This window comes from Budorcas taxicolor, chromosome 12 (genome assembly GCF_023091745.1).
Source record: "Budorcas taxicolor isolate Tak-1 chromosome 12, Takin1.1, whole genome shotgun sequence".
NCBI classification, from domain to species: domain Eukaryota; kingdom Metazoa; phylum Chordata; class Mammalia; order Artiodactyla; family Bovidae; genus Budorcas; species Budorcas taxicolor.
The window spans coordinates 52,276,214-52,301,097 of record NC_068921.1 but is presented as its reverse complement, the minus strand read 5'-3'; the positions used below and the strand labels follow the sequence as shown (position 1 = coordinate 52,301,097).

General features: G+C 34.7%; 1 protein-coding gene across 1 annotated transcript in view; it reads left to right on the top strand.

Moving 5' to 3' along the window:
* MYCBP2 (MYC binding protein 2) overlaps nucleotides 1-24,884 on the top strand; it is a 266,575-nt gene that overhangs the window by 78,730 nt on the left and 162,961 nt on the right. The window contains exons 14-18 of the mRNA XM_052650329.1: nucleotides 1,274-1,432; nucleotides 9,235-9,439; nucleotides 14,426-14,571; nucleotides 14,826-14,927; nucleotides 22,919-23,026. Coding sequence (XP_052506289.1) covers nucleotides 1,274-1,432; nucleotides 9,235-9,439; nucleotides 14,426-14,571; nucleotides 14,826-14,927; nucleotides 22,919-23,026 — 720 coding nt within the window. The remainder of the gene's footprint in view (nucleotides 1-1,273; nucleotides 1,433-9,234; nucleotides 9,440-14,425; nucleotides 14,572-14,825; nucleotides 14,928-22,918; nucleotides 23,027-24,884) is intronic.

Sequence of the window (24,884 nt, the reverse complement as noted above, 5' to 3'; positions counted from 1 at the left end):
CCTCCGTCCATGGGATTTTCCAGGCAAGAGTACTGGAGTGGGGTGCCATCGCCTTCTCCGAGAACTTAAATAGTAGAGATCTAATGGTTATGTATATAGACTCAGATCCTGGCATGACCACTTTTTATTTGGCTAACTAGCATAAATTATGTAACTTTTCAGAGCTTTCCTTTTCATTTTTCTTCTGCCTGTAAAAGGAAGCTAATGATAATACCTGTTTCATATGGTTCTTACAAAGTAATAGATAATTCTTATGAAATGCCTACAGCAGAGCCTGGCACATGTAAAGGCTCAAGACATGTCAGCTAGTACTATGAATAATAGTAATAAATACTGTTTCTGTATATGTACATGTCTTTTTCAAGTATTGCTGAAAACTAAAAATGGGAGTTTTTGAGGTATGCTTCAGTAAAAGACCTAAGGTAGTGAAAGGGAAGGTCACCCTTAGGAAGTGATATCTAAGCTTCATAATATAGAATAGCTTTTCCAAAGTGTGATATGAGAATTGTTTTATTTGTAATTTAAGTAAAATAAATATTTCAGCTTTACAATGTTTTTATTTTAGTATATATTAGAAATACTCCACAATCTTTGAATTTTTACTGTTAATGCTACTGGATAAGGTTAAATGCTTTGGTCAAATTTAAAATTGATGTGAAAATATCAAGATAATATGGGTGGCACGTGGATATGGCAGGTAGAATGATTGTAGTATGTGAATAAGTGAAATTCAGGAGCTAGCTGTCTGTTGGGTTGTGGAAGAATGCACTGTAGATTATAAAGGATTGAAAAAATAAGTGCTTTGGAAAATCTCAACAGGTTTCTATAGAAACAGTGTTATTTCAGAATACTCTGGTGCGAGTTTTACTCTGTTTTGCTGAAAAGGGTCAAAGCAAGTAAAGTACGTGGTTCAAAAACTCCTTTGTGGTCAGGTCAGGAAAGTTTGAAATCTAGTAACCCTCCTAAGCATTGTTGGAGGTGCTGCCACTGAGAGCTAGCATTCAGGAGAAGCAGGCCTGAGCTAATGCCAGAGTGAAGGTTTGTCCCAAGTCTGGATGAGAACATTTTAAGATTTTGAAACTTCATTACATAACTATAAAACTAATTTATGGATACCCTGCCTATCTTTTGGCCACTGTTTCCCATTTTGGGGTTATTTTATCCCAGAAATAAAGAGTTCTGCATTGCAGTGGTCATTTTACATTTCTGATGATCTACTAGGCTCAGAAAGGCTTTTTAGTTGTTTCTTACCAAATTTGTTTCTTTCCTGTAGGTTTGGTAACAGACTTGAAGGGCCATTTTGTAACTCAGGTAGCTATGGGCAAAGCTCATACGTGTGTCTTAATGAAGAATGGGGAAGTTTGGACATTTGGTGTGAATAATAAAGGACAATGTGGACGAGACACTGGTGCCATGAACCAAGGTGGGAAAGGTAAGTGTTTAGTGTGTGAATATGAAGTTTTGTGTTCTCTTTTCAACAGTTTTCCAGAACATTATGGTAAAGAATCTAACTTTGCAACCAAAGTGGCTTTTGATTTTATACTTATAAGTTATGAAAACTACTAAATTTCTTTATTTATTTGACAGTCTGTCACTCACTGGAATAATCAATATATTTTAGACTTCTGATTTCCGAGCAAATGAGCTTATTTTACTTGTATGGTTTCCTTATTTTTATAACAAATGTAATACTTTTTTGATTTGGCATTTTTAGTAACTGAATTATCCCAGAAAAGTGCATTTTTGAAACTCTTTGTTATTAGGTCCTTTTATACCCCATGTTTCAATTATGGCAATTTTTGGCAGCAGTGTATCTGCAAATATTATCTTCCTGTTTAACAGCAGGTACTACCTGCGATTTAATCAGTTCTTGACAACTAAGTTCTTCACAACTAAGAGTATCTGTAGGAATCCTTGACCCTTTACCAAGAGTGAAATTATAGGTGATCCTTATATAGTGTATCCTTTGCCCCAAGACTCGGGCTGTTGAAGGGGAGTGAGAGGAGTTAGTCCTTTGCTGTGCTCATTGTGAATTTCTTGTTTTTGATTTTTGTGTGTTGGTTACAGTTGTGTCTACCTCATTCTTACTCTCAGTTTTTACTTCTGGCTGCTATCGGTGTTGTCCTGTAGTCTTCACTACAGTTTCTGGTTTTCTCTTCCTAATTTTATATGGATGGAGAGTAGGGAATAGAGACATATTATTAGAATTAAGCACTGAGCTGTGTTTAAAGCATGAATGCATTTGAGGGTTAATATTTGTATAAATTAACAAAAACAAGTTTAATTCATTTGGGACCTTCTTGATGGCAGGCTCATCTGGATTTCAGGAGCCCTCTTATTTTTTTTCCTTACCTTGTTTATGGGCTTCCCTGGTGACTCAGATGGTAAAGAATCTGCCTGCAACGCGGGAGACCCATGTTCAGTCTCTGGGTCGGGAAGATCTTAAATGTGTATTTAAAATACCTTAATTTTTAAAAGAGCAAGTCTCCTAGAGCATATTGATATTAAAGAAGAGGGAAGAACAAAACACAGAAATTAATTATTCCTAAATGGATTTTTTTCCCCTTCTTTCTGAACTAGTGAACCATAAATTTGGATAACACTTATTAGGCATAAAGGAGAGAAGCAGCTTAGTTTTCTATATGTTGTATAAATGTCAATTCAACTTATATTTCATAAAGAGTTCTGAGCTGAACAAACTGTTTCTTTATTATTCCTAAACTCTTTCATGAAAGTTTGGAATATGTTTATACCTGTGTCCTGAATTCTTAGAGTAAATTTTGTAATAACCAAAATGAAATTGTTATGTTATTCTTGCTTTTTACTTAATATAAATTAAATCCACTGTTAGTAAGTAATACATAAGAAAGCAAACTGGTAGGGTAAGATCAATAATAAATACAGGTTGCAAAGAAAGGATTAAAAAAATTTTTTTAAAAGACAGGAAAAGTATAGAAAATAATATTGCAGTATAAAAATTGTATCTACTGCATTTTATCATTTTTCAGTAAAAATATTTACAGATGAGATTATAGATCAGATTCAGGTGTCCCACATTCCCCTTCTAAGACTTTATACTCCATGTCTACCCAGTATTAAGCATGATCATAACCTTGATTAATATCCTTTCAGTCATGTTCCTATATTTTTACTTGTTTTTACATATTTTATATATTACATGCTCATATACTATGCATAGAAAGATATTTTATAATGCGAATCTATTTATGATTGTTTTTTTTTTAAATCTCATCATTGTGTTTGAAATATGGCCACACTGGTACATATAGATCTATATGACTCAGGTTAATGGCTGTGTAATAAACCATACCAGTAACATATCACACTTTATCCATTCTCCTGCTCATAGTTACTATTGTAAACAATTTTAAAGCTTCCTTTATTCATGTTTCATGGCAAAAATGTGGGAGACTCTACTCTGTATAACTTCTGTGTTGTACATTGAAGGTTCAGTGCTAGATTTTTCTTGAGAGAGGTTGTACCACTGTATATTCTTACAAGTAAAGTCTCATTTTCCATATCACTCTAATAGTATCCACAGGCTGGTTTTGTTCTTTTGATGGCTATGACAAAGTTTTTTATTGTAATTTTTTTTTATATTGAAGTATAACATACGTTCAGAGAAGTTTACATAGAATAAGTACACATCTTGAATTGTCACAGAATGAACACATTCATATAATCAGCACCAAGATTAGGAAATATTACCAGTACCCCAGAAAGCCCCCCTTCATGTGCCTCTCCAGTTACTGTCTACCTCTCTACCTAACACTGTCATTTACTTTTGTATATATTTTGTATACACTGTATAAATGGAATCATGTATTCATGAGCTCTTTTGTGTGTATTTCTTTTCATTCAAGTTTATGAGATTCTTCCATGTTGTTACCAGCTAGTTATAGATTGTTCATTCTCACTGTTGTAGAGTATAACATTGTGTGACTATACTATAGTTTTAAAATCTTTTCTAGTGTTATGGACATTGAGATAGTTTATAGTTTGAGTTATGTTAGTGTTGCTGTGAACATTCTAGTAAATGTTGGTGAAAATATGAGTCCCCCCTCTTTTTTATATTTAACGAGGAGTATAATTACTGATTTTCTCTTGTAATTTACATTCCCTTGATATTAATAATGAGTTAGATTCTCTTCAAACTTTTCTTATTTGCCTGTCTTTTTCTTCATTGATTTGTAGGAATATTTTGTATATTTATTATGTGCATTGGAAATATCTTTAACCAACCTGTGGCTTATCATCTATGTTTTTTTATGGTTTCATTTGTTGTATTTAATTTTTAAATATTGATGACAAGTTCTTCATTATTTTTCTTTATACATTTTTGCTTTATATGTCAGATTGGGACCTTTGTCTACCGTATGAATTAGAATCAGTGTTTTTACTTGTCACTGTGATTGAGATTGCTTTGAATTTAGAGATTGATTTGAGCATGATGGTTATAGTACTGCTGGGGCGATTAAATAAGGAATATACATGTAGAGCTGGGTACAAGTAAATGCTCAACGTATTTTAGTTATTGTTAAAAGTATGGCAGATGACTTTCTAAGGATTGCTTTATTCTAACTCTTGACACAGTTATTCAGTCTTGGTCATCTAATTTCTCAACCTGTCCATAGTTTAGAAGTGGCAAAAATTTAAAAAAAAAAAGATTATATATCCTGTGAGTTCATTTTTTGATTAGACAGACCTGTACCACATCTAAGTGTAAGTGATCAGAGAATAAGGTGGACTGAGAATAAGAGAGAAAGTGAATAAGGTGTAACCTTGTGTTTGAGAATCTAGGTCTGCTGGGAAAGACAAGCATAAAAAGTAATTCTTTGATTCCCACAGGTTTGCTCTTTCATTTTATGGTCTTGTAGCGCTTTGTGTTCTTCACAGTTGTATGTTTATACTTTTCAGTATGGTTATTTGATTAATGTCTGTTTTTCTTACTAGCTTTCAAGCTTTATATTTGTCACTTATTATCATAGTCCTCCATGTCTAGAGCAGAGATTTGAAAACCGTAATCTGATGCCTTAACTTCCCAGTGGCCTGTTTCTGTATGGCCCTTCAAACTAAGAATGTATATTACATTTATAAAAGGTTATTTTTTTAAAACTATAAACCATGCCATGTAGAGCCACCCAAGACAGACAGGTCATGGTGGAGAGTTACAACAAAATGAGGTCCACTGGAGAAGGGAATGGCAAACCACTTCATTATTCTTGCCTTGAGAACCCCATGAACAGGATGAAAAGGCAAAAAAGATACGACACCGAAAGATGAACTCGCCAGGTCATAGGTGCCTAATATGCTACTGGAGAAGAGTGGAGGCATAACTCCAGAAAGAATGAAGAGATGGAACCAAAACAAAAACAGTGCTGAGTTGTGGACATGATTGGTGATGGAAGTAAAGTCTGATGCTGTAAAGAACAGTATTGCAGGGGAACCTGGAATGTTAGGTCCATGAATCAAGGTACAGTGGAAGTGGTCAGACAGAAGATAGTAAGAGTGAACATTGACATTTTAGAAAACAGTGAACTAAAATGGACTAGAATGGGCGAATTTAATTCAGATGACCATTATGTCTACTACTGTGGGCAAGAATCCCTTAGAAGAAGTGGAGTAGCCCTCGTAGTCAACAGAAAAGTTTGAAATGCCGTACTTGGGTGCAGTCTCAAAAACAACAGAATGATCTCTATTCATTTCCAAGGCAAACCATTCAGTATCACAGTAATCCAAGTCTATGCCCCAAACAGTAATGCCAAAGAAGCTGAAATTGAACGGTTCTATGAAGACCTACAGACCTTCTAGAAATAACAGCAAAAAAAGATGTCCTTTTCATCATAGTGGACTGGAATGCGAAAGTAAGTAGTCAAGAGATAACTGGAGTAACAGGCAAGTTTGACCTTGGAGTACAAAACGAAGCAGGGAAAAGGCTAACAGTTTTGCCAAGAGAAAGCACTGGTCATAGCAGACACCCTCTTCCAACAACACAGGAGAAGACTCTACACATGGACATCACCAGATGGTCAATACCGAAATTAGATTGATTATATTCTTTGCAGTTGAAGATGGAGAAGCTCTGTACAGTCAGCAAAACAAAATCAGGAGCTATCTGTGACTCAGATCATGAACTCCTTGCAAAATTCAAACTTAAACTGAAGAAAGTAGGGAAAACCACTAGACCATTCAGGTATGACCTAAATCAAATCCCTTATGATTATACAGTGAAAGTGACAAATAGATTCAAGGGATTAAATCTGATAGACAGAGTGCCTGATGAACTATGGATGGAGGTTCTTGATATTGTATAGGAGGTGGTGATCAAACCCATCCCCGAGAAAAAGAAATGCGAAAAGGCATAATGGTTGTCTGAGGAGGCCTTACAAATAGCGGAGAAAAGAAGAGAAGGAAAAGGCAAAGGAAAAAGGAAAGATATACCCATCTGAATGCAGAGTTCCAAAGAATAGCAAGGAGAGATAAGAAAGCCTTCCTCAGTGATCAATGCAAAGAAATAGGGGAAAACAACAGAATGGGAAAGACTAGAGATCTCTTCAAGAAAATTAGAGCTCCAAGGGAGCATTTCATGCAAAGATGGGCTCAATAAAGGACAGAAATGGTATGGACCTAATAGAAGCAGAAGATATTAAGAAGAGGTGGCAAGAATACACAGAGGAACTATACAAAAAAGATGTTCATGACCCAGACAACTACGATGGTGTGGTCACCCGCCTAAAGCCAGACATCCTGGAATGCGAAGTCAAGTGGACCTTAGAAAACATCATTATGAACAAAGCTAGTGGAGGTGATGGATTTCCAGGTGAGCTACTTCAAATCCTAAAAGATAATGCTGTGAAAGTGCTGCATTCAATATGTCAGCAAATCTGGAAAACTCAGCAGTGGCCACAGGACTAGAAAAGGTCAGTTTTCATTCCAATCCCAAAGAAAGGCAGTGCCAAAGAATGTTCAAACTACCACACAAAGGCACTCATCTCACATGCTAGTAAAGTAATGCTCAATATTCTGCAAGCCAGCCTTCAACTGTATGTGAACCAAAAACTTCAAGAGGTTCAAGCTGAATTTAGAAAAGGCAGAGGAACCAGAGGTCAAATTGCCAGCTTCCATTGGATCATAGAAAAAGCAAGAAAATTCCAGAAAAATATCTACTTCTACTTTATTGACTATGCCAAAATCTTTGTGTGGATCACAGCAAACTGTGGAAAATTCTGAAAGAGATATGAATATGAGACCACCTTACCTGCCTCCTGAGAAATCTGTATGCATGTCAAGAAGCAACAGTTAGAACTGGACATGGAACAACAGACTGTTTCCAAATTGGAAAGGGATATGTCACCCTGCTTATTTAAATTATATGCAGAGTATACTGGGATGGATGACTCACAAGCTGGGATCAAAATTGCTGGGAGAAATATCAGTAACCTCAAATATGCAAATGACACCACCCTTATGGCAGAAAATGAAGAGGAATTAAAGAGCATCTTGATGAAGGTGAAAAGAGGAGAGTGAAAAAGTTGGCTTAAAGCTCAATGTTCAAAAAACTAAGATCATGACATCTGGTGCCATCACTTCATGGCAAATAGATGGGGGGAACAATGGAAATAATGACAGACTTTATTTTCTTGGGTTCCAAAATCACTGCAGATGATGACTGCATTCATGAAATTAAAAGATGCTTGCTCCTTGGAAGAAAAGCTATGATGAACCTAGACAGTATACTAAAAAGCAGAGACATTACTTTGCTGACAAAGGTCCTTTTAGTCAAGGCTATGGTTTTTCCAGTGGTCATGTATGGATGTGAGAGTTGGACTATAAAGAAAGTTGAGTGCCGAAGAATTGATGCTTTTGAACTTGGTGTTGGGGAAGACTCTTGAGAGTCTGTTGGACAGCAAGGAGATCCAAGCAGTCCATCCTAAAGGAAGTCAGTCCTGAAAGTACATTGGAAGGACTGATGTTGAAGCTGAAACTCCAATACATTGCCCACCTGATGCAAAGAACTGACTCATTTGAGAAGACCATGATGCTGGGAAAGATTGAAGGCAGAAAGAGAAGGGGACGAAAGAGGATGAGATGGTTGGATGGCATTACCAGCTTGATGGACATGAGTTTGAGTAAGCTCCAGAAGTTGGTGATGGACTTGGAAGCCTGGTGTGCTCTAGTCCATGGGGTTGCAAAAGTTGAAAAAGAGTTGAAAAAGACTGAGCGACTTAACTGATTTTTGTAGAAGAGTGACATAGACTTATGTAGCCCCCAAAGCCTAAATTATTTACAACCTAGCCCTTTACAAAAAGTTAGTTGATTCTGCCATAAAGTAATGTCTGGGGCATAGTTGGTGTTTAATTAAAAAAATATTTGAATGAATTCTAACACAATAAGCTTTAAGTGAGATATTTACAGGCTTTGAAGAGATAATGACTTACCCGGAAAAAATTGCGTGTTTTCATAGGAAATGACCTTGGAGCTGAGTTTTGGAAGGAGTTTCTCTCCAGATGAGATAGGAAGAGGCATCTGATTAATGACATATAGAGATACGGGTAGAGCAAAGATGAACAAAGGCCCTGAACCTGCGAAAGGGCACAGGATGTTCAGAAAGCACAGGGAATTTGAATTCAGGTGGAATGTAATTTGTATAGAGGGAATGAGCTTGGAGGAAGTTGGGAGCAGTTTTGTTACTGACTATATCTTGCTAAGCAGTTTTGTTCCTTTGAAGACCTTCAAAAGGCATTAGAGGTTTGTAGTTTGTGAAGTCATAGGGTCAAATATATATTTTAAGAAGCTGATTTCTAGCAATGAGAGGATATTGATTGACTCTAGCAGTGAGTGAAGGAGGTCTTGGCTTAGAATGTGGTTAGGACACTTTCTTTGGTCTGTTGAATGAAAGTATTGTTGGTGAGGATGGACAAGAGGGACTAAAATCAGAAAAAAATTAGAATTAACGAATGACATATAATTCCAGTTAAGAAATACTCCTGCCATCGTTGCCTCTTTCTGCAGAAAGGAAATGAAGAGAGCATTTATTGGTGGTTCCTAAATTAAGTGTTATTTTTGTTGCTGTTATATTTTAGCATACCTTTGTATATTCACTTGTATTAGTTTGTGTTATTTATTTATTTTTTTAAATGGGGAAGTAGAATTACCAGTTTTTTAGACAAGGGAATAATCTAGATGAAAATGATAGACTGATCTTTTAAATAGGGTTTGGAGTTGAAAATATGGCCACCGCGATGGACGAGGACCTGGAAGAGGAGCTGGATGAGAAGGACGAGAAGTCCATGATGTGCCCTCCTGGCATGCACAAGTGGAAGCTGGAGCAGTGCATGGTGTGCACCGTGTGCGGAGACTGCACGGGCTACGGGGCCAGCTGCGTCAGCAGCGGGCGTCCAGACAGAGTCCCTGGAGGGTAAGAGAGTGCGCAGTACTCGAGAGAGAAAGTAATAGTGGAAAATATGCCAAACCCTTTTTCACAGTTACGCTTGAGTGTATTCTGTTGTGTTGTTTCTTACAAAGCATATTGGCAGACACCTATAATTCTTATATTTATTTTCTATTGTAATAATTTCTAAGTCATTCTTATTTTATTTAAGGTGCTTCTCTTTCATTTAATTTGTTTAAACCTTTATTATTTACCCCCCACCAAGTCCTCACTTCATTACTTAAATTTTTATTTCACAAAAAAATGTACAGAGCTTTTTTTATATATTGATGAATCTGTTTCTATGGAGTGTATCCCCAGGACTATTATTGTTTGTTTAAAAAGTATTGGTTTTTGTTTTGGTTTTAATGGTGGTTTTTGTTTTGTTTTAATTTGTTTATTTATTTTAATTGGAAGCTAATTACAATATTGTGGTGGTTTTGGCCATACATTGGCATGAATCAGCCATGGGTGTACATGTGACCCACCAAACTGAAGCCCCCTCCCACCTTTCTCCCCACCCCATCCCTCTGGGTTGTACCAGAGCACCAGCTTTGAGTGCCTGCTTCATGCATTGGACTTGCACTGGTCATCTGTTTTACATATGATAATATACATGTTTCAGTGCTATTCTCTCGTATGGTCCCAACCCTTGCCTTTTCCCACATAGTCCAAAAGTCTGTTCTTTACATCTGTGTCTCTTTTGCTGTCTTGCATATAGGGTTGTTGTTACCATCTTTCTAAATTCCATATATATGTGTTAATATACTGTATTGGTGTTCCTCTTTCTTTCTTACTTCACTCTGTATAATAGGCTCTAGTTTCATCCACCTCATTAGAACTGACTCAGATGCATTCTTTTTTATAGCTGAGTAATATTCCATTGTGTATGTGTACCACAACTTCCTTATCCATTCATCTGCCAGTGGACATCTAGGTGGCTTCCATGTCCTAGGTATTGTAGAGAGTGCTGCAGTGAATGTTGGGGTTCATGTGTCTCTTTTAATTCTGGTTACCTTGCTGGTTATTTCTTTAAAAAGATGAACGGTTTCTGTTTCCACTAATAACAGAAGAAGGCACACTTTTGAAATACTGCCATAGTGGCTCATATAGTTATTTAATGTTGTCAGCTCAGTGGATGTAAAGTGATGTCACATCAGTATTTTCATTCATATTTCCATGACTCACACTTCTCCTGGCTTTTTAAATATACTCTTCTGTGAGTTTTTTATTGAAAGTCTTTGCCTGTGTTAACAATTGGAAGGTGTTCTCTGAATATTCTTAGTTTTAACCATTTTCTGTTTTCTCTGCACATGTTTCCCGATTTACTGATGATCATTTAGCTAAATTAGCCTATATTCTATTATGCAGAAGCATTTAAACATTTTTTATAAGCAAATGTTTTTCTTTGAAATTTTTCAATTTTTTATCTAGACTAGAAAGGTGTCTCAATTCTAGTTGATTATATGATATTTAGAATTGATTTTTATGGTATTAAATAATTCCATTCAGTAACATGATGTGTTTTTCTACTTATTCAGATTTTATTTTTATTTTAATTGGAGTATTCAGTTCAGGTCAGTTAGTTCAGTCGCTCAGTCGTGTCCGACTCTTTGCGACCCCATGAATCGCAGCGTGCCAGGCCTCCCTGTCCATCACCATCTCCTGGAGTTCACTCAGACTCACGTCCCTTGAGTCCGTGATGCCATCCAGCCATCTCATCCTCGGTCATCTCCTTCTCCTCCTGCCCCCAATCCCTCTCAGCATCAGAATCTTTTCCAATGAGTCAACTCTTCGCATGAGGTGGCCAAAGTACTGGAGCTTCAGCTTTAGCATCATTCCTTCCAAAGAAATCCCAGGGTTGATCTCCTTCAGAATGGACTGGTTGGATCTCCTTGCAGTCCAAGGGACTCGCAAGAGTCTTCTCCAACACCACAGTTCAAAAGCATCAGTTCTTCAGTGCTCAGCCTTCTTCACAGTCCAACTCTCACATCCATACATGACCACAGGAAAAACCATAGCCTTGACTATATGGACCTTTGTTGGCAAAGTAATGTCTCTGCTTTTCAATATGCTATCTAGATTGGTCATAACTTTTCTTCCAAGGAGTAAGTGTCTTTTCATTTCATGGCTGCAGTCACCATCTGCAGTGATTTTGGAGCCCCCAAAAATAAAGTCTGACACTGTTTCTACGGTTTCCCTATCTATTTCCCACGAAGTGATGGGACCGTATGCCATGATCTTCGTTTTCTGAATGTTGAGCTTTAAGCCAACTTTTTCACTCTCCTCCTTCACTTTCATCAAGAGGCTTTTTAGCTCCTCTTTACTTTCTGCCATAAGGGTGGTGTCATCTGCATATCTGAGGTTATTGATATTTCTCCCAGCAATCTTGATTCCAGCTTGTGTTTCTTCCAGCCCAGCGTTTCTCATGATGTACTCTGCATATAAGTTAAATAAGCAGGGTGACAATAGACAGCCTTGACATACTCCTTTTCCTATTTGGAACCAGTCTGTTGTTCCATGTCCAGTTCTAACTGTTGCTTCCTGACCTGCCTACAGATTTCTCAAGAGGCAGGTCAGGTGGTTTGGTATTCCCATCTCTTTCAGAATTTTGCACAGTTTATTGTGATCCACACAGTCAAAGGCTTTGGCATAGTCAAGAAAGCAGAAATAGATGTTTTTCTGGAACTCTCTTGCTTTTTCCATGATCCAGCGGATGTTGGCAATTTGATCTCTGGTTCCTCTGCCTTTTCTAAAACCAGCTGGAACATCAGGGAGTTCGCGGTTCACGTATTGCTGAAGCGTGGTTTGGAGAATTTTGAGTATAGTTGATTTATAATGTTTTGTGAGTTTCAAGTGTACAGCAAAGTGAATCTGTTATACACATATCCACTCCTTTTTAGTTTCTCTTTTCATATAGGCTTTTAGAGTATTGAGTTCCCTATACAGTAGGTCCTTATTAGTTAGTTATCTGTTTTATATGTAGTAGTATATATGTGTCAATCCCAATCTTCTAATTTATCTTTAAATAAATTAGAAGATTTATCTTTAAATAAATTAAATAAATTTATCTAATTTATCTCTTCTCCTTACCCCCCAATAAGTTTATTTTCTGTATCTATAAGTATATTTCTCTTTTGTAGATAAGTTCATTTGTAGCCTTTTTTTAAGATTCCACATAAAATTGATATCATATATTTATCTTTCTCTGACTTAAACTATTATTTTAAAACAGGTCATGAATTTCTTTAATGCATGAATCTCTGCCTTCATTTGTAGTCTTTTTCTAAGACTTCTTTATGGCCAAATATCTATTAATTTGTGTTGAATATGAGTTTTTTCTGTGTGGAATTATCAAAGATTATACTGAATACTAAATTAGTGGCATATAGTTTTCTTTTTAATTAATAAACTGTTCCAACTTTAGAAGTTCTAGGAACTGTCACTTCTAAAGTTGCATTATGCTTATTATATTTATCCTTTTTATTCTTGTTTGGTCTCCCCCTTCCCCCAGGATTCTGTTGTATTATCATTTTAAAGTTATTATGTGGATTTGTCAGAATCAGAATGTAGTTTTCCCCTAAAATGTTGGGTAGAATTTTGAGTTGTTGTTTATAGCTAATACAATGGGATATCCTTTGGGAGATGAAATTAATTATCATACATCTTTGTATTATGATAGATCTTATCTTTCTAAGATCAGATTATCTATGATAATTAGCCAGCTTTGGGAAGTAGGGGTAATCTTTTGAAGAAAAACTCAGAGTGAGACTAGCCGCTTCTTGATCTCTGGCTTCCTTATTTGACACCTTGTTAGTACTTAGGTGCTTCTTTCCAAATAATGTCTGGATTTACTATGAGTATATTTCTGGGTTTATAACTTGGCCTAACATAGTTAATTAGATCATGTGTGTATAATAGGCTGTTTCTTTTAGGCTATTGGAATATTACGATTTTTTAAGAATAAATTTTCTTTGCATTTGTAGCCTGTGTTAAAAAATATTTTGGCTTTCTTTGTTAAAGGATAATATTTCTTCTAGAAAATTGTATGTTTGGGTCTGTTTACTCTATTTAAACCCCTAACTTGTTTATTTTAAAATTTAATTTGGATAAAAGAAAGACTCTGTGTTTTTTTTTTTTTTAATTGAGATTAAAATTTAGCTTTCTGGATTTCTCCCAAGCTATATTTCCATTTAAAATTAGGTGTTGCCAATCTCTGAACTTAAGCCATTGATAAATATCGTAAATTAATTTCTGAATTCTTTAGTCCTTCTTGAAGTTAATTCTTATTCTTTATATACTTTTTCTAAGAAATATACTGTCAATTTCCAATAATTTTTTATAGATTTAAATGGATAGTATCTAACCACATCCAGTAATTTCTTTATTAGTCAAGCGGAAATAAATACATGAATAAAGTCAGCCAAAGAATAAACATACAGAAAACTGCTGTTACAAATGACTTCAAATATTACAAAATATTTTTAATGTTTGTGAAAGGAGAGAATGGGAGATGATGGCATGTAAAGGAAAGGAAGGGGTAAGGAGACAGAATGCATGAAGCCGGCAGGCTGAGCTCACTCCCTGAAGGCTGCCCACACCTCCTGTAACTTGTCTGGGAAATAGCAATGTTGTTTATGTGCTGTCCGTTTAGTACTAAAGCTGCTGGTGCCTCACTAACTATGAAAACTTCTAAAAGACTGTTAATAGAAGCTTTGAAGACAGCAGAATCCATTTGTATTTTCTGTAGAAATATATTCATTATGCCTGTTAGGTGTTTTTAGTATATCAATTCATACGGTTTAATTATTCATCTATTCATACCTTTTCTTCAAAATTGACAAATTCTGGTCTTCTGAAGGAGTGATTGCATTGCAGACTCATTTAAGCTAATCTTAAAAATGCAGAAAAGATGTCATAGAGTTTTAAAGAAAGAGAACGACTCCAGCTAATAATTAATTTATCTGTTTTTAGGATCTGTGGTTGTGGTTCTGGAGAATCTGGCTGTGCTGTATGTGGATGTTGCAAGGCTTGTGCGAGAGAACTGGATGGTCAAGAGGCAAGACAAAGAGGAATTCTTGACGCAGTGAAAGAGATGATACCTTTAGACCTTCTGTTAGGTAATAATTCTGATAGTTTAAATGATTCCTTGTAGACATGTTAAAAAACTAAGGTAATAGTTAATTATGCAATGCTGCTTGTTTGGTAACTGACAGTTTGTCATTGACTAAGGGATGAGTTGCTTTTTTCCTAAAATTCTTGCAGTAAAAATCATTTGTGTTTTAGACAATGTTTTTGTTAGCTTATTCTCTTGAATTTCATTTAGTTCTGTCGTATCTATTATAAAACTAATCGATTGATTGTCATCATCCAGCTGTTCCAGTGCCTGGGGTTAACATTGAAGAACACCTTCAGTTACGCCAAGAAGAAAAACGGCAACGTGTAATCAGGAGACACAGATTAGATGAAGGAAGAGGTAAGATGTAGCTGCAGAGAAAATATGTATGAAAATCCATTTTCTTACACTGAGACCACTTAGAAGTTTATAAAATAGGCTGATTTGGTATGAAATTAAAATTAGTAACATTCTAGTAACTTATGAAAGTAATGTGAAAATATTTTGGGTATTTACGGTTGTGCTAATACATACATTTATTTCATTAGTGTGTCTATCGCTCAAGTCTGCCATGTTAAGAATTGTGCCGTATGACAAGCATTAAAAACTATTATCAATGGCAACCTTTAGGAAAAAAAATTCTAGGCACTCTCCTTCACCCATATGTAGACATATCTACTTAACTATGAATGCCAAATTAGTTTAGTATTTTAAGTTTTGCTTTCTTACTCATTTGCAGTCATTATCATTTGGACATGGTCTTACCACTCTTCCTTCCAGTTTAGTGCATAAGTACGCTTTTATGTATCTTTCTGGAAAAAAGCTTATTCTGGTTATGTACAAGAGGGGTAAGTTAGATGGTCTGCAGGTTTTAATTGCAAAGATAGATGTATTGTTTATTTTTTCCCTACTGTTCTTGACCATTTCTCAGGCTGAAAAATACATTTAACAGTGATTATAAATATTTTATTATATATCCAACGAGCAGAGGTAAATATAAGTATTACTAAAGTTATTGTTGTCCAATAGATTCTTTTCTTTGCAGAATTAAGACATATTGTTACAAAGGTCTGTGATTTTATTTCTCTGCTAGGTAAAATTTTAATTAGAAATATTTAGTGATATTGTATATTTTAATATTTATTAGAATGGCATGATATTTGATACAGGAGATAAAACCTTTTACTCATTGAACCATCATTACAGACTTTTTAGGCATTCCATTTTTATAATGTAAAAGGGAGTAAGTATAAAATGTGTAGTACACATAGTAAATTCTTTTTAATAAAAACTCAGGTCATAAAACATCTGCTTAGAACTTGAAAATTATTCTTTATAGTATCTAATAAGCAATGTTGAGGAATTGATACAGTGAATATTTGCTGTTAGTTTGGCTTTGTTTACATAAAGTCATTGCCTTTAAATGATATTTTAATGAGACTAATGTAGATATAGGCTGTTATTTACATTATATAAATGTATGGGAAAATTGCATATTAAATGTTTTGTAGAGAATGTGGTATAATTTAAGTTCTGATGCATAGCAATTAAGTAATAATTCCTTTTATATTGATAATGTGATTTACTGAAGGTTAAGTATCAGTGATGGATTTACTACCTGTTTTTTCTATTTTTTTGGAGATGTTAGCTTGAATCATACAAAATCACCTACAAAACCCCCACTTTCCTATGTGTCAACCTAAGTATAGTAGATCTTTATGATGACATTTAATTATTTGCCTAATGTGTATCTTTGGAGAAGGCGATGGCAACCCACTCCAGTACTCTTGCCTGGAAAATCCCATGGGCGGAGGAGCCTGGTGGGCTGCAGTCCATGGGGTCACGAAGAGTCAGACATGACTGAGCGACTTCCCTTTCACTTTTCACTTTCATGCATTGGAGAAGGACGTGGCAACCCACTCCAGTGTTCTCGCCTAGAGAATCCCAGGGACGGGGGAGCCTGGTGGGCTGCCGTCTATGGGGTCGCACAGAGTCGGACACGACTGAAGCGACTTAGCAGCAGCAATGTGTATCTTAGTAAAATTTTACCTTCCTCTGTCAAAAGATATTCTCTTGGTACAGTATATTTCTGTATATCAGAAGCAATAAAAGAATATTGATTATGCACTGGTTATTCAACAAAACTTTGTGATTGCAGAATATTCTTTCGCATATATTTTAAGATGTATCATGGACCTTTAAAACATATACTCTTTCAAGTTTAAAAAAACTCCTTTATTAAATATTTATGGAAATTAGATTATTGTATCTGTGCTTTAACAAGCTTTCCAGGTGATTCTGAGGGTGCCGGAGTATGAGAACCGCTGCTCTAGGGCGGTAATGTTCAAAATTTGTTCCATGGATCTTCACTCTCAGAATCAACTTGGGCCTTATGCTTTCTGCCTGCCTGAGGGTCTTCAATACAGATCTGAGTCACATGCACAGCATTCTAGAATTCCTGTTTGGTACATTGCTAGTGAGGATTGTTAGTCTTGTTTTGTCCTCATGAGGAACAGGAACGTCAAATAAATTTTTAGTACTCCAGCTGCCACACATATAGTTGTCAGCAGCCCGCATCACCACCGCCCGCATCACCACCCCCCGCACCCCCACCCCACACCCCGCCACCTTGGCTTCCACTTGATGCTTTTCAGATAACTAAAAGCAGTCTGTTGGCAATTAGGCTTGTTAGTAGTTGGCTTTGCTGCTGCTAAGTCACTTCAGTCATGTCCGACTCTGTGCAACCTCATAGACGGCAGCCCACCAGGCTCCCCCGTCCCTGGGATTCTCCAAGCAAGAACACTGGAGTGGGTTGCCATTTCCTTCTCCAATGCATGAAAGTGAAAAGTGAAAGTGAAGTCGTTCAGTCGTGTCCGACTCTTAGCGATCCCATGGACTACAGCCCACCAGGCTCCTCCATCCATGGGATTTTCCAGGCAAGAGTACTGGAGTGGGGTGCCATTGCCTTCTCCAGTAGTTGACTTTACCTATGTTTAAATTTCAGGCTTTTGGGATTAGATAAAGTTAAATTATTTTACTTGATTTATCTATCTCATCCTGATTACCAAGTTTTTGTTAGCTGTTTTGAAGTTGATCAAAATTTTTGGACCTAGCTCTAGTATTGAAGCCTTACTTATTAACCTCAGGCCTGTTGATGTGTTTTAGCTGCTGTTTATGACGCAAACTCTTCTGTTACTATTGAAACCCCCAAAAGCAGTGTGGTCACTACTTTTTGATAAAGTTGGAACTTTGTCTTTAATTGTTTTTATGCTATTATTCTTCCAGGTAATTCTTTTCTTATATATATATTCTTAGGTACTGATAGTATTCATTTATAGATTTTATAATCTGTAAATTTTGAGTCTGTGTTTTGGATGAGACAGAGTTGATTGATACATGAGTCTCTGAGACTGGTTTAACAAGTGGAGTGCTTGTTCAGTTTGATTTTTAGTAGAACTCTTACGTCATCAGGTCTCCTGGGTGATGATATGAGTGCTCTTGTCTTTATATTCCTTCTCAGCACTCTGTTGTAAGGAAAGCTATGCTCAAATAATGCTGTCTACCTTTCCTTCTTTCTTCCCCCCTGCCAAATGTCAAATCAAAGTTTCATAATTGTGAACTGTTGATAAATGCGTTGTGTCCTTTGCCTGGGACAGTCCTATTTTATGCCTCCTGTTTGCCTGGGACAGTCCTGTTTTATGCGTGTGGTCTGGACATATTACTTACAGAGCCCTCTTTTGCTCTCAGTAGAGAGTCTCATTTGAGTAATACGTTTTATAATTAGCCTGGCTATATTGCATGGTGGTTGAGAGTATAGGTTCTGAAGTTAGACTTTGGTTCATATCCTGGCTTCTTAACTTTTACTTGGAGTACAACCACCCTGAATCTCAGTTTCCTTACCTTTAAAATGAGGGTTGCAACTGTACTCACTTAAGTAAGGATGAGGATTAAGTGATATGCATGAAAATACCTGACATATATACTCAGCCCTAGGTAAACATTTGATGGTGGTGATGATGAGGATGCTAGTGATGGTGGTGGCTATTTAATAAACTTCTGTTTTCTTTGGATTTGATTCTTATCCTGCTCTGGCTTCTACTTGGTTGCTTTCCTTGCAACCCTGGGATGCTCATCACAAAAATTTTGATTATTAGTAACAAAACCCACTACATCTTCTATAAAATAAAGTGATTCCATTTTGATAAGGAAAAAATTCAGTTTCCCATACTTACAAATTAGAATGTAAAAATAAATGTGTTATAGTCTCTCAGTTTCAAAGGGATTGAGAAGTTATTGCTATTGACTTTTAAGCCTCAAAAGCCATTGTTTTCTTGATCTGACATATTGAATCCAGTATCAACTGATCTAATACTATATACATTAAAGTCCCTTTTTAAATAAAAATATTATAGGACACACCTAGAAAACATGAATAAGAAAAAATATCAATGTAAATTTTAATCCAAAGATAACTGCTTTAGAATTTTGGTATACTTCTTGAAGTTTTTCTATTTATAGATTTTTTGTTTAGATATTTTATATCATTTCTTACTGTGATGTATATTGGTATGCTGTTTTTTCCTCTTAATGATTGCAACATAAATTTTTCTGTGCCTTATTGCAATACCATATTACAGTATTATAGGAATTTAGGTTAAAGGTTTTCTAAAAACATATCCTTTAATTAAATTATTACTTTATTTCTTGGTCATCTTCTAGTCAGGTTTTATACATTTCCAGTTATAATCACTAACTGAATTTTATTTTATATATTTGCTTAATGTTATGGTATACACATTTTTAAAATTTTCTAGCAGTTTTTTTTTCCTTGCCTTCCCGTTCTCTTTTACAAAGCAAATGAGGTTTAGCCTACTAGGTATATTTCTGTGTCCTACTCCATTGAAATAGAGTCGTGTGCAGATATCAACAGTTATGTAAAAGTTTAGCAGTTTATTTACAGAAGTGATACTGTATTAAATATACAGTTGTTTGCAGCATCTTTTCCCCACTTTACAATACAGCATGAACATGTACTATATCAGTGAGTATGGACCTGCCACATTCTGTTTAATAGCTGCATAACATTTCATAATCTGTCTGTACCACAGATTATTCAACTAATATTTTATTGGTGGTCATTAAAATTATTTTCAGCTTTTTGTAGATTTTGCTATAATAAATATTCCTTAACTTACAGCCATTTGTAGTGGAATTTTTATTTATATAGTAGAGCTTCCCAGAGATAGAATATGTGGGCCAGAGAGTGTGCCTGTTTTAAACTTTAAAATGTATTTCAAATTATTTTTTAAGTGTTATAAGAATTTATCTTCTCAAGACTAATATATGAGTGGTGTTTTCCTCTAGCACCACCTGCCTTATATTATTTTTAATTTTTGGAAAATGTTAATGAATGACGTTTTGTCATTGCTAATTTAAATAGCACAGAAGCACTTTTTTTCTTCATAAATTCTGTTTTAATGGCTTACTATTTTTTCTCTGAGAGAAGATACCATAGTTTTTTATTAACTCTTCTTCTTTTTGGATTGTTTTAAATGTTTTGTTATAATTACAAGTTATTAACATTTTTGAGCTGAGATCTTTAAAAAAAATTTCAGTTTCCTTAGGACAGATTTCTGGATAGATAATTACTGGCCCAAAAGATAATAATAATCTTAGGTTCTTGAAATGTATAATCTGTAACTTTCTGAAGGGAACTCCTTACTTCCCCACCCTCAAGATTCACTGGCTGCCCCTCCAGTTTTCTCTTAGCACACTGGAATAATTTCTTCTTGAATTTTGTGTAAACTCTTTCTCAGTCATTAGACTGTAAGCTTCCTGAGTCAGAGGAGGTGTCATCATATCTGTCCAAGTGTTCCTAGGACCTGTGCCTGAAGTTGGTTAATTTAATATCTTTGTCAACTAATTGAAAACATTTCATGGACTTATCACTCTCTGCAGTGAGGCTTAATAGTATCAAAAGACATTAATTACCTCTTTTGTATATTCATCTCCAAACTCATTTCCTACTACTCTCTGCCTGATAACCTTATACTCCATCCATTTCAGCTGTTTTTTTTTTTTTTTTTAATGACCATATAGTAACGTTGTTTATGTCTTCCTGCTTTTATAAATCCTATTCTTTTTACCTGGAATGCCCTCTCTTCTCTTCTTTCTCTCTTGGCAAACCTTTTCTCAGTCTTTGAAACTTTTTTAGTTCACCCAGGTTGATTTGGTTACTTTTCATCCTTCAAGATATAGTGTGTACAGATTTCCTTTATAACGCTTATCAGAACATATTGCAATTCTTAGTTTTCATTCTGTCTTCTCTGATGGGCTGAATTTGAATGAAATCTGTGTCTTTGTCATTATATCTGTGATACCCAGCATCTGTGACATTGAAGGTAATAAAAAATGTTTGGTGAATAAATGAGTGACTTAATTATGTAAGAAAAATTATTTTAGTCCATGGGATACAGAGTATTTTAGAGCCTGGTAACCTGATAGTATAAATGGTAACTTAAGTTGAGTTTGAATGGTGTACTTTCTATGTGTGATTGCTTGTAGGCCTTCTGTGTTTATGTACAGAAAGGTCTCTAAAAAGTTTGAATTTATGAGATGCTAAAGAACTATGAATATTATGGGTATAATGCTTTCTGAAAGAAATAATATCTCAGACAGACCATAGGAATTATAAAATGGTAATACAGCTTAATATTATTGTTATTTTAATATTTGTAATTCTTTTGTGTAGTTAGAAAGCGTCATATACTTTTTAGAGTGATTTATATTATCTGTTTTAGTAAATCAATTGGAAAATAGGGCATATGGATAAGAATGTGTTTGTATTTGAAATGTGCCTCATTTTGTTACATTTTAAAGGTGAAGCTTAGTTTATATAATATTAGTTTGAAATTGATTGATACTGTGTTACTGGAAAATAATGTTTAGCTCTTTATTAACATTAAATTAGCATATTTCCATCTGTAGTAATCGTAAGATAAATTATTCTTGGTGTTTCATAGAATTGATGCTGCTTATGTTTTTTCCTGTATCTGGAGACATAATTTAAAAATATTTTTTCTACCCATTTTTAATGTTTAATGCAGGGTCTTTTGGTATTTAACATGACATTTTTCAAAGCTTATTACAGAGCAGTAGTTTAACTTTGTCCCATTGTTAGAAATATTAGTCATAGCTAAAGATCTATAGAGAGTAACAATGAAATTTAATTTTAAATGTTCAGTATGTATATACTGTCAATTTCCTTTTCAAATACTGGTAACTCCTTAACTGTCAAATTTACTATTTTGAAATTTGTAAGCGTTTTTGATATTGCTAAAACTCAAGGAAACTGTAGTTCTAGTTTTATTTTCAAGCTAAACAGTAATGACGAAAACAGTTTTTGAATTTTATTGAAGTGAATTTGGCTATAAATTTTTTCTTATATATTGTACAAGTAGAAATGACTGTAATCTTCGTCAGGACATATTTATGTATAGTGTTATGTACACAGAGGAGCTTCAGAAAGAAATCATTTAATGAGAGAATGGTTTATGTTTCAAAAATGTAACTGGGTTTAGATTCCCTTCTTTATCATTAGTGTGAAATTGAGCTTATCCTTATGTCTGATTTTGTGTATGTGGTTACAGAAATCATACATAAAGTTAGAAAATAAAATACAGTTTACAAAATACTGTGTTTATAAAGCACAGTGATTTTACATTTATATATACACATGTATGTGTGTATGTATGTATATATATGTGTGATATAAATGTGTATATATGTAAATATGTGTATCTCAGATCATAAGAATTTTTTGTTTTGTTTTTGACAACCTGTTTTCTTTGACAAAATGTAGTTAAATTAATAATCTCTGGTTTTATATCAAGAGTAACATGGATATTAAATCTTGAAGACCTTGTTAAACTTTAATCATTAATTTAAGACTGAGTTGGTTTTTGGTATTTTAAAAGGAAATGTATTTATTTTTAATGAATATATGGTTTACTAAGTGTGAATATATGTGATGTTAAAAGATTTATAGGAAAATTTGATTTATTCTGTTTGAACTTTCTGATTATCTGAGACTATTAGTAACTACCTAGTAATATTATGAGTCTAAAAGATTAGAATTTGTACTTTATTAACTGTACTTAAGATACTAAAACTTGTGTGTGGAATGGTGAATAGGTTATGGTTGGGAGCGGGATGTTAACAGAGGGGACTTGGGAGAAAGAATGATGTCCCAAACTTTAATTTCCATGCTTTTTGGTTTGAATTACTTTTGTTCATTGCAGTGTTTTCATTTTGTGAGCTTTTCTATGCACATACAAAATGTTTCTCCTCAGGCCCCCTTGTATTTGCTGGTCCTATTTTTATGAACCACCGAGAACAGGCTCTAGCCAGACTCAGATCCCATCCAGCACAGCTAAAGCATAAGCGGGACAAGCACAAAGGTATTTGGTCTTCCTTCTCAACTAGGCGGGATGCTTTCCCAACTTCTTCCACTTATTTGAATATTGTCTCTGGGAAAATGTACAAACCTAATTCTTCTACTTTGCTTCTATCATTGTTACATAGCCTGAGGAGAAAGAACATGCTGAAAAGTGTACTGTTTGTCAATGACTGTCAATCTTATTTCACTGTATTTTTTGGTTAACTTTAATAAAAAGAAGACATTTTACAATGTATCTTTTTCTTTACCATTTCTTGTCAAATTTCCTAAGGTTTAGGAAAGGTGGAAAAATAATTACAGCTCTCTGTTTTATATACTTTATTATCTGCTCTTAGATGACTGTCATCTGGCATTTTGCAATCCTTTTTTCTTTTTTTAATGCTGTTCATTTGCTTCAGAATTAACAGAATTGCTAAATTCAGTGTATAGAGTGGTAATGAGTTAACCTCTATGATGCTTCATTTGTTTTAATATAAAAGTTTATATATATAATAAACATGATTTATTTGATATTTGAGGTTTAAAAGTGATAGATGTCAGTAAAGAGTAGACCTACTCTGCTAGTCCTCAGAAACTGTCATAGGTCTCAACAAATCTTGAGTGACTGGCAATATCTTGCCATATAATTGTTTGAGATCTGAGTTCTAGATTAATTAAAAATATTTCTAAAGCAAGAATTGTTTAAACAAGAAATTATGGGTCAACTAAGATCAGGAAAGAATTTAATGCAGGGAACTTACAAATTTATGTATAAATTCTGCCTTGAATCCTGGCATGTGAACCAGCCACTCTTGGAATAGTACAACTTAGATTAAATATTTTCTTAAATGCCTGAAATGAACCCTGTAAAGTAGAGCAGAAGATTTTAAAAACACATATTCTGTACAAGTTAATCTAAGTAATATTTTCTCTTTTTAGGGGAAGGGCTACAGAACTGTTAACAGATGAATTTTATTTTTAAACTTTCACATGCAATATATTATAATCAATTTTATTTTTATTTGCCTCTTTCAGTCTATCATTTTGTCACTCAAGGCAAAAACGCAAAACAAAAGAAACCCCCATTTTTAGTTAAGCCACAAATAGAGAACTATTCAAATTATATTCTGTAGGAATAAAAATTGAGATTAGTTTAAATCTAATGTGATTAACCATAGTAAAATTTGTGATTGTTTTATTTATTGGATGCTCTTAACAGTGCCATTAATATTTAAATCTAAGGAATACTATTTGGGGTATCCTTGCAAATTATTTTAGTTATTGCCAGAATTTCTGATCTCATATTTTCCACTATGCCAGTATTAGAGAAGCTTTTATCAGGTCTTTTTCTCACCAATTATATGAAAGTAGAGTTCTCCAATACTTTACCTGAGGTTCACTATTTACATTTCAATAAGCAGTTTAAAACTTTTTCAGCTCCATGTTAGTATGTTATAGACAGTCATCTTTGTGGGGTTTTTTCCTCCAGAATTTAAAATAAATGCTAAAGAAGACCAAGGTTACAAATTTAAAGCACTTTTTATGATGTCGTACTGATTAGCTATAGAAACTTTTCCACTTCCATCTTGTCTGTAACGGGGTTATTTTATGGGATTGTAGCAACCTCTTTGGAAGGACTGATTTTGTAGTATTACAGTGTAGGGCCATTTTTTTAAAAATCATCAGATTGTATGGTTTTATATAATGAAATAGTTTCATTTCTTTACCACCAAACGACTTTAAAGTGTAAGTAGTATTTTATCAAATGGTGTTCCATTTTATGTGGAAGGTATTCACTTAGCACTCACTGTAAACCCACAGGTTTGCTTTTTGTTGCTCCCTTTGCATTTTCTGTTCCTATCATTTAACCCTCTTGCCAG